The sequence below is a fragment of the Pogona vitticeps genome, chromosome 5 (assembly GCF_051106095.1).
Source record: "Pogona vitticeps strain Pit_001003342236 chromosome 5, PviZW2.1, whole genome shotgun sequence".
Classification (NCBI taxonomy): domain Eukaryota; kingdom Metazoa; phylum Chordata; class Lepidosauria; order Squamata; family Agamidae; genus Pogona; species Pogona vitticeps.
Window position 1 is genome coordinate 14041291 of NC_135787.1, and position 12315 is coordinate 14053605.

Here is a 12315-nt window from a genome sequence, read left to right on the forward strand (position 1 = left end):
GTGGCATGTTACTGCACAAACCCTCTTGATGTCAACAAGGGCTAGACCTAGTTCAGTGCACAGTCCAGTGAACACACCAACAAATTGTGTGAAAAACCAAGAAACATACGTGTTGGATTGCTCGTCTCTGATTTACTCTCTCTCTCTTTAGGAGACCGACTGATATCAGTGAACAGCGTAAGCCTAGAAGGGGTCAGCCACCACACTGCATTAGAAATTATTGAGCATGCTCCAGAAGATGTGACTCTTGTAATCTCACAGCCCAAGGAAGGATCTACAAAAGGTAGTTCACATATTGTAAAGCTGGTGTTATTCAAATGTCCTTTCATTTAGTTTTGGGACGGGGAGGGGAATCAGAAATTTGTGCCCTTCCAGAAGTTGATGGAGTACAATGTCCATCATCCTTACCCACTAGCTATGCTGACTAAGGCTAATTGGGTGGGCAGGCCAACAGCATCTGGAGAGCTGCAAGTTGCCTATCCTGCCTTAGATAAATAGTATGTGGTGGGGTGGGTCAAGATATAATCCCTCTCAGGGGAGATTTCCCCCAAAACAGGTGTACTCACTTTCTACAAGTACAGTGCCATTCACAGATGGCGCTTCTTGATTTTTGGGGATTCCTCTGAAATCTCTGAATTACCAGTGACTCTCAAATTCAACAAGATTCTCCAACTTTGTGGCGAAACATTTTTTTAGTAGCAGGAGAGACTGACATTTTCGGGATGGGACACAGAGGTTTACAAACCAGGATCTCAAACTAATTTAAACCATGATTTGGGATCCTGGCTTATTTCGTAATCCTAGTAACAACCGTTTGTGAGTTTGTAACAAGAATCTGTGGTTAATAAGAAGGGAGGAAAGAAGAGGCAGTATAAAAGTAGAGCAGATGGGCAGAAGGGCTGTGCATTTTTTGGATTATCAAAACAAATTACTTGTGTCTGAACTAGGGCAGAGTATTTGAAGGCACTTTAATAATGTTTGGATGTTTTCATTTGCCCTTAGCATCATCCAGCTTCCTCAGCGGCATTAAGGGCTATTTAAAAAGGCCTTCACCGATGCCAGACAATGAAGCAGAGTCATCTTCAGAAGAACACAGCAGGCCACTAAACCAGCCGAGGTCCCCTTCTGGGAGCTTAACTGGCCTTTGTTCGGGTAAACGGGATGGAAGCCTGAGTTCCCAAGATTCTCGGACTGAGAGCGCCAGCCTTTCCCAGAGCCACCCAAACGGTGGCTTTGGCAGCCATGTCAGTGGCCAGGCCACGCAGGAATTTCCACTTCACCATGAGTCTCAGTTTGCCTTTTCTAAATGTGGCGAGCAAAACGGATCCTCTCTGGAGAGAAATGCGACAAAGCCCCAAAAGCCTGAAATGGTAGAGATGATCGAGTATTCCGACCGGGGGGACTCGGACATGGATGAAGCCACCTACTCTGGAAGCCAAGAGCAAATGGCAACAAAAAAGGCACAGTCTTATTTTTTTATAGCCTGTTCCCCCAACTCTGTGTCATTTTATGTATGACAGCATATTTTTGTAAGAATGGAAAACAAAAAAAAAAGGATTGTGGGTGGGTTGGTACCTTGCAAAGAATCATTTTCTTTGCTTAACCGCTTTTGCACTTTGTACTAACATTTTGGGTACAGAGTTCTCTGAGGTGAAATGCTTTGCAAGGGTATCATGATATGAGGTCACTGAAAAGAATAGACCAAGAGTCTAGTTTTGCTTCCAAGGAGCAGCTTGAGTTTGCTGGCTTTTAAGAAGTGTAAGATTAATATTTTTTTCCCACTTGCCTGGGAAAAAAGGGATGCTTGGAAAGTTTGAGTTTATTGAGTACTTTTGTGTGTGTGTGTGGATATGAAGCCTTTTATAGTGGAAGATTGCTTACGGACAACACCATGACCTGCTGAAAGGGAGAGTCAGATTCCATTCTTGTGAGCAAGACCACTTTTAAGGCATATCCTGACAACTTTGGACACTCAGCCCAAGCGTGGTGAATATGCAAAGGGGAGCTGGGCTTTTGAACCTTTAACAGCGTGTAGCAGAGGGAATTTCAGCTTGTGTGACAGAACTAGAGGGAGTGTGATATAGTACCTAGACTCAGACTCAGATTGTTTTGGACTTGGGAGATCAAAATTCACATCCAGAACTGCTTGATAGCTCAGTGGTTTAGGCATCTGGCTGCTCAGCCAAAGGTTAGGGGTTCGATTCCCCAGTGTGCCTCCTTAACACGTGCTAGACTCAATGATCCATTGAGTCCCTTCCAGCTCTGCAATTCTAAGATGATGGTGATGATCCCTGCTAAGTCGTGAAACTCACTGTATAAACTTGGACTGTTCATTCTCTCTCAGCCTAAACCTACATGATAGGGTTGTTTTGAAGAGAAAATGGAGGAAAGGCAGGATATAAATACAGCTAATGGTAAATACACTATTAAAGGTAGAAGAACTTCTTTTTTCTTTCTCATTTGGCCGTGCCATTCATACAGCTTTTTCTATCCCTTATTTTTAACTCTTGGTTGTGCTCCTTTTCTGTGGAAGCATTTTTTAAAAAATTCTCTCTGAATTCACAAAGTAATGCTTGCCACAAGAGATTCAAGGAACCAGGTCACCGCTGATGGAGAGCTGTCACAATCACAGAGGTTGGAGGGAGCTTTGGAAAGGTGGACATGACAGGAGCTATCTGTGCATCAGCCCGTACAGTGGGCAGGGAGAGGCTAAATTAAAGGCTATTAAAAGAGAAACATTGTTTGGGAGAACAAGGTGGAATTTTAATTCTATGTGTAAGGAAAGCTTACAGTTAGGTTTTGGAAACCCTTTGCTATGAGGTTGCCTGGGAACTTGGAGAAGTTACCTTTTCCACTGTAGCTTTCCAACTCCTCCAGTCAGCGCAGCTGCTGGCCATCCTATCTGAGAGATCAGGGAAAGTGCATTCCAGGAAAGTAGGGTCTGGGGGTTCCCCCCCCCCAAAGCTTTAATGTGAGGCTTGTAAGCAAAAGTGTCTCTGAAACAAACTTTACTCCCTGCATTGTTGTTTGTGGTTAGCAGAGTTGCTACCATGCATGCATGCCACTTATAGCAAGCTTCACAAATGCAGCCTAATGAATTTCTGCACACAAGCAAGTTCCACTGACGTCAAAGAGAATTTGGTCTATGTTTGTGGCCCAAATTTCTCTCTTCTGCAAAGTATCCAAACAGCTGCTAATGAAAGAAAAGATCTACAAGATCAGCCAGTGTGGAGCATGTTGACGCCATACTAATTTCAGCGGGAGAGCTAGAACTAGAACTTCTTTCCGACCTGTCTAAAGAGGAGCTTTCTGGCACTTCTCTTAGGAAGAAATGATGAGTTCCCTGTAGTCAGCTGATTACCTGCCGAGTCATATAATGCACCCATAAATCAGATGTCTGCATGCCTGTATCGTAGTGCATGGCTTGGTTTCACAAGGTTATTGCTCTTGGCATATTGATGCCTTCATCCTGGAGGCCTGTTCGTGTGGATTAATTTGCCCATAATATCAAGTGCTACCTTTACTTAAAGGATGTTGAACCACTGGATTAAGCTAGCCTTCTCCAATTTGAGCCCCTCCAGATACATTGAACTACAACTTCCATAATTTCCAACCAGGGTGACTAATGACAGGGAATGATAGAAGTTGTAGTCCAGCACATCTGGAGGACATTAGATTGGAGGAAGGTGGGTTAGATAGCAATTGAGATAATTCTGCTTACGTTTTGATAGAAGATAGTGCCTCCCTGGTTTTCGTGTTTGTGTATGTCGGTATTTATGTACATATACTGTCCTTTTTCTGTTTCAGTCCTTTGCCTGTCTCTGTCAGTACCCAATACTGTCATCATTACAAATTACTTCCTTTAACAGAGTATCTTTCTTTTTGTCTTGTCCTTTTCTCTCTTTTTTTCTTTAAATCTTTTTCAATAAAGGAGTCTTCCTTCGTGAATTTGGCCAACTCAATGAATTCTAAAAAGTTTTCTACGCCGCCTCTTAAACCTGGAGATATCTTTGAGGTCGAACTGGTCAAAAATGATAACGGCCTGGGAATAAGTGTCACGGTACTGTTTGACAAGGTTTTTAGATGTTTTCTCTTTTTCTCCACGCCAAGCAACCTGTTAAAATGTCTGGTTTACAGGGAAGCAGTGGACCTTAAAGAGGCAATGTCAAGTACTTATCTGCTGCTAAAGTTTAACCTCTCTCAACAGCCCTCCAGGCTGCAATCACGCATGTGGTTACATGTATGCAGATGTAGGGTAACTCCACAAAATAAAGAAAAATGCCCCAGACCCAGAGATATTGTACTTTGTTCCCTGAAAAATGCATACTTCCATAAAGTGCTTCAGGTATGGACAACTGTGGCTTTTTTCCAGGATTAAAACTAAAAACGTTATTTCTCTACTGAAACAAGTTTACATGTCTGCACCATGTAAAAGAACCAATGATTAAAAATCTTAAAACCAGTAACAGTAACACTGGTCACTTACAAGAGCCCATTAGGAAGGCAGAGAAATTCGAAACAAACCATGTAATAGGTAATACCTTAAGGCAGAGCCAAATAAAGTGGGAGATCCATTCAGATGGAAAAGAAGCAAGTATGATTGACTGTAAAGAAGAATCATGACTGATATGATTCTGCTTTCCTACATCCTGAGATCCTAACTGGTACAGAAAAAGAAACCGCACCCTAGAGCAACGTAAAGACTGATAAATATGCCGTTCCTTTATTATGTAGTTGAATCTACTCCATTCAGTTGGAGGAGAAGAGAGAGGAAGAATTAAGTCATGGTTGCAAATAGCGTAGTTGAATAGGAACGGAATGCAAAAAACTACAGCCAGAGAATATTCACTTAAAATACACAAGATTGGAAGTATCATGTTGACTTGCAAAACCTGGGCATTTCTACAGCCTTGTACATAAAATCCACATTTTACTTATATCCATTTCTCAAAAAGCAGTCATAATATGTCACGTGGTCCTGATTTATAAGTAAACGATGCAGTCTGACAGCATAGTTCTGTCACAAATGACTACAGTGAACGTGATACAAGAAAGAAAATGTACACTTTCAGTGACGTGGATGATCCGTCAGGGGTGACTGCACTTTTTGCAGTGGTCTCCCATGCCTCGGGAAGGTCAGCAAAGGAGTCAGTATAATTTTCTCTTGCAGAATGTGGTCTCCCTCTGCTGGCTACAAAGCAGAATATCACTAACTATGAATAGATTCAAGACATAACCAGGTTGCAATCCAGTGGTAAGGCTGTCCAGGTGCCAAGAAAGTAGAAGGTGACACTCTCTCACTTCAATTCTCAGACACCCATTCATTCATTCCTCTTTGATTTCCCCCGTTTCCCCCTTTCCAAATAAGCTGGGGGAACGGTTGGGTAAACTGACAAGGAAGGAATAAGGTAGAAGAACATGCAGTTTCATCGGCTTCTGTTTGTTCAACATGTTTCTGTTGTTGTTATGTGCTGTTAAGTTGCTTCCGACTTACAATCACCCGACAAATTAATGACCTCTGACAGGCCTTATTGTTAGCAGTCCTGCTTAGGTCTTCCAAATTAAAAGCTGTGGATTCCCTTATTGAATCAGTCCATCTCACTGTTCAATTTATTAAATTGAACCATTCTTGATTGCAAGCATGGTCATCTTAAACCTCATTGTTTGCATGCATTTCTGTTTTTTTTTTTAAATCAAATTGAGCAAGATCATTTATACTTCCGTGTTATGCAGCTACTTGACAATGTCACTTTAAAGACAAGACTCTGAAAGTAGATCTATGACATGGTGTTCTTGCATTTATTGTTTGTGGGGATGTCAGAAAGTCCTTTACACAGCAATCTTTGATTTAAAATCCAAAGATGTAGATCAAAGCATTTTGACTTAAGAACCGCTCTCATAGGAAAATATTGACTTGACTTAAGTACTTAGATTTGAGTTAAGAACTGAAAAAAACCCACGTGGGAGGCAGGGAAAGTGCAAAATGTGAACTTTCAGTTAACTGTTGGCCAGTGAAAAGGGTGCCTGTCTGCTTCCTCACTCCTCCCAGCGTTTAGAAAGTGGATTGGGAGACAGTCTTCAGACTGCCTGGTACTGTAACTGCCTGGACTGTATTTTCCCTGCCTTCCCTGAACCTTTCTTGACCTAAGAAAAAAAGAAACAAAATATCCCCCTCTAGTGGTCAAAGGCAGAATAGCAGCTTCCCATTAGTTTCTATGGACAGAAAAGAGCAGATACGGATTAAATGGTTTTCAATGCATTCCTATGGGAAATGCAGATTTGACTTGAGAACCGCCTTCCAATACGGATTAAGTATTTTGCAAGGCATTTCTCCCAAATTGTTAAAAGAGTTTCATCCTTTTTAAAAATGCAGTGAAAAGAAGGTCTTGGAAAAAGCATGCTTTGCAGTTATGCTGTATTGTGTATGCTTTTATTGTATAGTTTGTAGTTGTCCTATATTGTACATATTTTGGTTACGGTTTCCATCCTGAAGCCCAAAGCACAAGTATTCTGCCGATGCAGCACTGAAGCCATTTTGCTCTACAGTCCTACACGGCAGCCTCTTTTGCAACCTGATTTCTTCTGGATGTGTTGGGCTTCTTCCTGTCCTCTCAGGTCACCCTGTTGGGTGGAGGGATGGGATCTGTTCATCCAACACATTTGGAGAGCCTCAGGTTTTTTTGTTTTTGCGCTTGTTTGTTTGGTTTTTTGAGAGGGTGGAGGTACTATACCCTTGTCTGAAGCAAGTGAACACTGTAGGACTTCCTTTTACATAAACAGGTAGTTAATCTGAAAACATGAAAACTGTATTAGATTGTGGTTTAGGAGATTACAGACCCCTCCCTGACAGATGGTAGTCTTTCCCCAAAACATCTGTCCAGGAATCGCTGAAAGTGGTTCTATTTTCCCTGGCAGTGTTTTTCACCGTGTTGAGTAGGAAAAAAATTTTCGGCAACTGGGTCGGTTTTGTTATGGAGAGGCAGTATTCAGGATAGCTGTACCTGTTGAATTCTTATCTGTAACATAGAGCTGGGCATCTCATATTGTAATGGGGAGGGAAGAGATGTTGATGCTCGCCATAGCTTTCCACAGGTTGGATGATGTCATGGGACACAACTGTGCCCTTGGCATCATTGAGTCTCCCACTGAAGCGCTAGGTAGAAAGCAGTTTTGCTCAGTGTGACATGACACAAAAGATTCATCTCTGAAATGGTTTTAAAATACCACTTGAAGTAGCTTTAGGAAATAACTAGAAAACTCTTTCCTTACCAATAAACTAGCATCCTATTCCTTGTATTACTTTTGAAACTAAACTTCATTACACCTTTCCTCCCTCCCCAGGAACTCGTTACATTATATGTAACCTGTTACTTTCAATCTCTAGATAGGATATAACAATGGGAATTATTCTCCCCACCATTGATAGTCCAGGGCTTTATATAGAGCCATAATGAATTGGGTAGGGAAGAGCCGGAGCCCCTGCAAACTATACCAGAGCCCTCCACAACCTAGATCAGGCCTACCAGCTGAAGATATCCCCACCCCAACATTCAATAAAGGCACAGCGATCGGGACACGAAAAATAAATTGTGGCTATCATATGAGCTGTTCTGATCTTAAGAGACCACCACGTAGACTCCCAAGGCATCTCTCTCCTCCCTCCCACAGCTGTAGAGGAACTGCTGTTAATCTCCCTCCCTGTTTTATATCTATTTCTGAATGGCTGAAAGTGCATGAAACAAACACAGCCTGGTGCTTTTCCTAACATTCACAAATACTGTCTTCTCAGTAGTTCTTTTTTGAAACACCTGTAGCTGCAAGGTTTCCTTTTTTTCATCCACACCCTTATCAATTCATCTTGCAACTGGCAAATATTGGCATGGGGTTCAGGATGACTTTATTCTGTAATGGTGTGAGTTTTACCTTTGGCTGCTGCTTGAACTGGCTGATAGCTTGCATGGGTATTTTCTAGATTCCTTAAGGAGTTGGTTTTGTTTTTGAGGCAAGGATCGGACACTTAACATTCTGTGTTAAAATATGTGGTTTTCAATGTATTAATCTGTAGGGTGGTGTGAACACTAACGTGAGGCATGGGGGACTTTACGTCAAGGCCATTATTCCAAAGGGAGCAGCCGAAGCTGATGGCAGGATTCAAAAAGGCATGTATACTTATTTTTTACTTCCACATCAAAGCTTTACTGGAATCTTGAAACCTGGTAAACAGAGTTTGGGGCACTTAATGCTTTTGGTTTACAATGTCTGTTATCTGACAGTTGTGTTGGCTTGGTGATTCTGATACTTTTGCCTGAATAAGTCATTTCCCCAAAGTTGGGGAAGAAATGTGAAAATGTAAACATGTGAAAAGATTACCTTTTGAGAAACAGGGTCTGAATCAGAGCTGCTGGGTGTGAGGAGCCGCAGTAATTAATTTTGTGGGCCCTAGCAAAACGTGTCCTAGCTCTTGCCCCACCGCATTGCTCACCAAAGTTTTTTTATTCTGTTCATAGTGTTTGCAAAATGAGGGAGTAGGTTTTTTAAGAGACTCCCGTTTGCAGTGGTCTGTGCCCACTCACTCTACAGATGTTTCCTTTTCCTCCTATCATTATTGATTATTGGTTCCTAGGTGACCGTGTACTTTCTGTGAATGGGGTTACTTTGGAAGGAGCTACCCATAAACAAGCTGTGGAAATCCTAAGAAATACTGGCCAGGTAAGAGGCTGGAGCGTGGTGTGGACCACTTCCTTCCTGTCTTACATTGTTTCTGTCACAGGAGGTCTCTTGCAAATGAGGAAGAGGAGGAACCACCGGCCCTGAGCACCAACTCATTCTCTGCCATGATAGTCATGCTCTCCTTATTCTGGCAGCAGCTTCATTCCCTGCTAGGCAAAAGCAGTTGCTGCCAGAGGAAGAATCGGCCATCTGGCTTTTAAAAATGAGATGTTGGTGCTATTGTTGTTCTCCAGGATGGTGACAAAACATAATAACTTCTTAAAGAGTAAGCCTCATCCAGTTCCTTGTGCCTTGCTTTGGCTGCTGGTGCTAAATGGAGGGCACTTGCTAGATCGAGATGCCAGAATAGGCAAAGTGGAACTAAAATGTGTAGGTAGGGGTGTGTGTGTGTGTGTGTGTGTGTGTGTGTGTGTGTGTGTGTGTGTGTGTGTGTGTGTGTGTGTGTGAGAGAGAGAGAGAGAGAGAGAGAGAGAGAGATTTGCATTAGTTATTTTATTCTTAGAGATATACAGTGGTGCCTCGCATTGCAACGTTGTTTCATTCCTCAAAAATCGCTGCAGAACGAAAACGTGACTATGCGATATTAAAAAGCCCATAGAAACGCATTAAAACCTGTTTAATGTGTTCCTATGGGCTTAAAACTCACCATTCAACGAAGATCCTCCATACGGCGGCCATTTTCGCTGCCTCTTAAGCGAGGAATCCGTCCCTAAACACAGCGGGCGGCCATTTTGTTTACCTGGCGTCCATTTTGAAACCACGGATCAGCTGTTAAAAAATCATCGCTTTGCGATGATCGGTGCCCGAAGCAGGGAACCAATCATCGCAAAGCAAAAAAAAACCATAGGGAACATCGCAAAGCGATCACTTTTGCGATTGCAAAAAGTTTGTCACAAAGTGATTTCGTCGTAAAATGAAGTGATCGCTATGCGAGGCACCACTGTATTCTCCATGCGGGTATCCAATTGAATGCCATTTCAGTCAACCTATATGTTACCCATATCTTTGGTTTCATTGGCTAAGTGGTGTCTCCATGATTTAGGTAGTCCTAATGAATTTGTGGGTATTTCTACAGGAAGTTCACCTGGTGTTAGAAAAGGGTCAGCTTCCCACAGCGCGAATGCATGCTCCAGTTATACCACAGTGCACAGCTGTAAGTCAAGCTAGTCCCCGTGGAGGCCCAGAGAAACCTGTGAAGAAAACCTCAAGTACCAGAGAATACAACTTTGTCACGGATGGTGAGATCCTATTAGAATGCAAAATGATTGTGCACCAGCTACAAGAGAGATATGAAGAAATACTGAGCAGCAGTTTGGCACTTTAGATTGGGTCCTTCATAGCAGACTGGAACCTCCCTAAGCTGATCCAGACCCCAATTCCAAACTTTGACTCAGATATCCACAGCACTGTGTCTTCTGTGCTCTTGAGACTGACTTGAGTCTCATGGCACAGTGATTAAACTACTGTATTGCAGTAAAGATTCTGCTCATGATCTGAGTTTGATTCCAAAGTTGACTCAGCCTTCTGTCTTTCCAAGTTCAGTACATTGAATGACTTACTCCAGCAGGGGCAACTTCTAGCCTACATAACTGAAAAATTGTAAACTGCCCAGAGGGTGCTTTAAACATTGTGGCGCAATATATAAGCAGCAAACTTTGCTTCACTTCTATATTCAAATGGTTATAACGTGGGGAGGGATGTTTTGCCACACATCACCACAAAGAGGATTCGCCATTCCAAATTGCAGACATACAGTAAACCAGGTTTTTGTGCCAGCCACTTCCAAGATTTGTTAATATGTGGTAGAAATGCCCACCCTGTACCCTACGTAGCACAGTGAGAGATGGAAAAGATGGAAAGGCATAAGCAATGTACATGTCTCCTGGGGTCATCCTTTGATTTGTATTCCTGCACTGAGCAGAGGGTTGAACCCAATGGCCTTGTGGGCCCCTTCCAACTTCATTATTCTATGATCCTGTGCCAGTGGCAGGGAGGAGTAATTACCCCATACTTAAAACCAAGAAGAATTCTACCCTATAAGAAATATAGTGTAGGAGAGGGAAGAAAAAGTAAGGGCACTTAGTATTGTTTCTCTGTGGACAAACACCAGGGACAACGACAGGAACTTTGGTTTGGCTGATATCAGACAGAATCCCTAAACAAAGGCAAGGTAGAATCCAAATGAGAAGCAGAAGGGAAAGTGGGGGAAGAAAAAGACCCTACCATGCTTAAGAACTGAAGCCTAATCACTCAAAGCCCAGACAAGAATGCAAGCACCTGATGCAAACGTACACACCCTCAGTCTTAAAATAAGTCAAAGTCAAACTAAGTCTGTATAATAAGTTAATGTAACACCGGCCCTAACCTGGGTAGTGCCTAAGCTAAAGGAGCAGAAATACAGCACTCAAGCCAAGATAAAATCCAACTGAACTGACATAATGACCCTCCCCACACTCTCCATGATTGGAGAGCGTCAGGGAGATCCTTCTCCTGGATTGGGGGAGTGAAGCTGTAGTTCAGCAAAGCCCAACCCCTCTTCATAACCTCTTACCACGTCAACATCTGCCTCACATTTTATGGAGTCTGTCTTTATTCTTTGGTCCCTTTCCTTGTGGTTTTGCATGTCTGGATATATATGCGTGCATATATTTAACTCTCTGAATCCTGAAATTTTTTCAGAGCATCTTGGGTCTGCTGCAGGCAACTCTGGGACTAAATGGGGGCTGTCTACTGCAATCTGGGTCATCCCAAATAGCCCCAGTTTAGCTCAGAATTCAGGATTGGCTGAACCGAGTGCCCAGATGTGCTGAATGCTATTCTAAGATGGATTACTCTTCTCCATTTTCATATGAGAGGCATGAAGATATTCTCTGTTTAGGCTTCCCTATCTGCCAGAGCATTTTAAATGGTCTGTCAATCAGCGTCCAGCTTTCTGTATGTTATGGATGTACTTTAACTGTGTCAGTTTTTGAACTCATGAATAAAGGAGCATTAAGTGCCTTTATGTACGTAACAGCATGATTCACATGGATACCCGTCTCTGTTTTTTTCTTGCAGACAACACATTTGAGGTGAAGCTGGTGAAAAACAGTTCAGGCTTAGGTTTCAGTTTTTGCCGGGAAGACAGTGTCTCCCCAGAGCAGCCCGGTGCCAGCATAGTCAGGGTTAAAAAGCTTTTCCCTGGGCAACCTGCTGCAGAAAGCGGGCAGATTGAAGTCGGTGACATCATCCTAAAAGTCAACGGTTCGTCTTTAAAAGGATTGTCCCAACAGGTTAGGACCTCTCTGTGTTCACTTGTTTCAGTTAGAAGACATTCCCTTCACTTTAAGCCACCACTTTCCTGAACGCATACCTGAAAAACGCTGAGCTTTGTTTTCCATCTCTTGTGCCTGCAGGAAGTGATTTCTGCTCTCAGGGGAACATCCCCTGAAGTCACCCTTCTCCTCTGCAGGCCTCTCCCTGGAATCCTGCCAGAAATTGATCCTTCTTTGTTGGTAAGAATTTGAATATGTTGAGTTTGTTGAAGGCTTTTTTCCCCCCTATGTGCTTCTTACAGATTTCACATAATAGATTTCCAACTTATAT

At 42.6% G+C, this 12315-nt stretch overlaps 1 protein-coding gene across 6 annotated transcripts in view; it reads left to right on the forward strand.

Annotated features, from left to right (window-relative positions):
* PTPN13 (protein tyrosine phosphatase non-receptor type 13) overlaps nucleotides 1-12315 on the forward strand; it is a 149483-nt gene that overhangs the window by 111755 nt on the left and 25413 nt on the right. For 4 of the 6 annotated variants that reach the window (XM_020805378.3, XM_020805377.3, XM_020805375.3 and 1 more), the window contains 8 exons: nucleotides 152-283; nucleotides 1003-1460; nucleotides 3932-4075; nucleotides 8066-8159; nucleotides 8624-8709; nucleotides 9806-9968; nucleotides 11788-12002; nucleotides 12126-12224. In XM_020805378.3, the coding sequence (XP_020661037.3) occupies nucleotides 152-283; nucleotides 1003-1460; nucleotides 3932-4075; nucleotides 8066-8159; nucleotides 8624-8709; nucleotides 9806-9968; nucleotides 11788-12002; nucleotides 12126-12224 (1391 nt within the window). The remainder of the gene's footprint in view (nucleotides 1-151; nucleotides 284-1002; nucleotides 1461-3931; nucleotides 4076-8065; nucleotides 8160-8623; nucleotides 8710-9805; nucleotides 9969-11787; nucleotides 12003-12125; nucleotides 12225-12315) is intronic. The other 2 variants (XM_020805376.3, XM_073002001.2) reach the window with 2 other exon arrangements.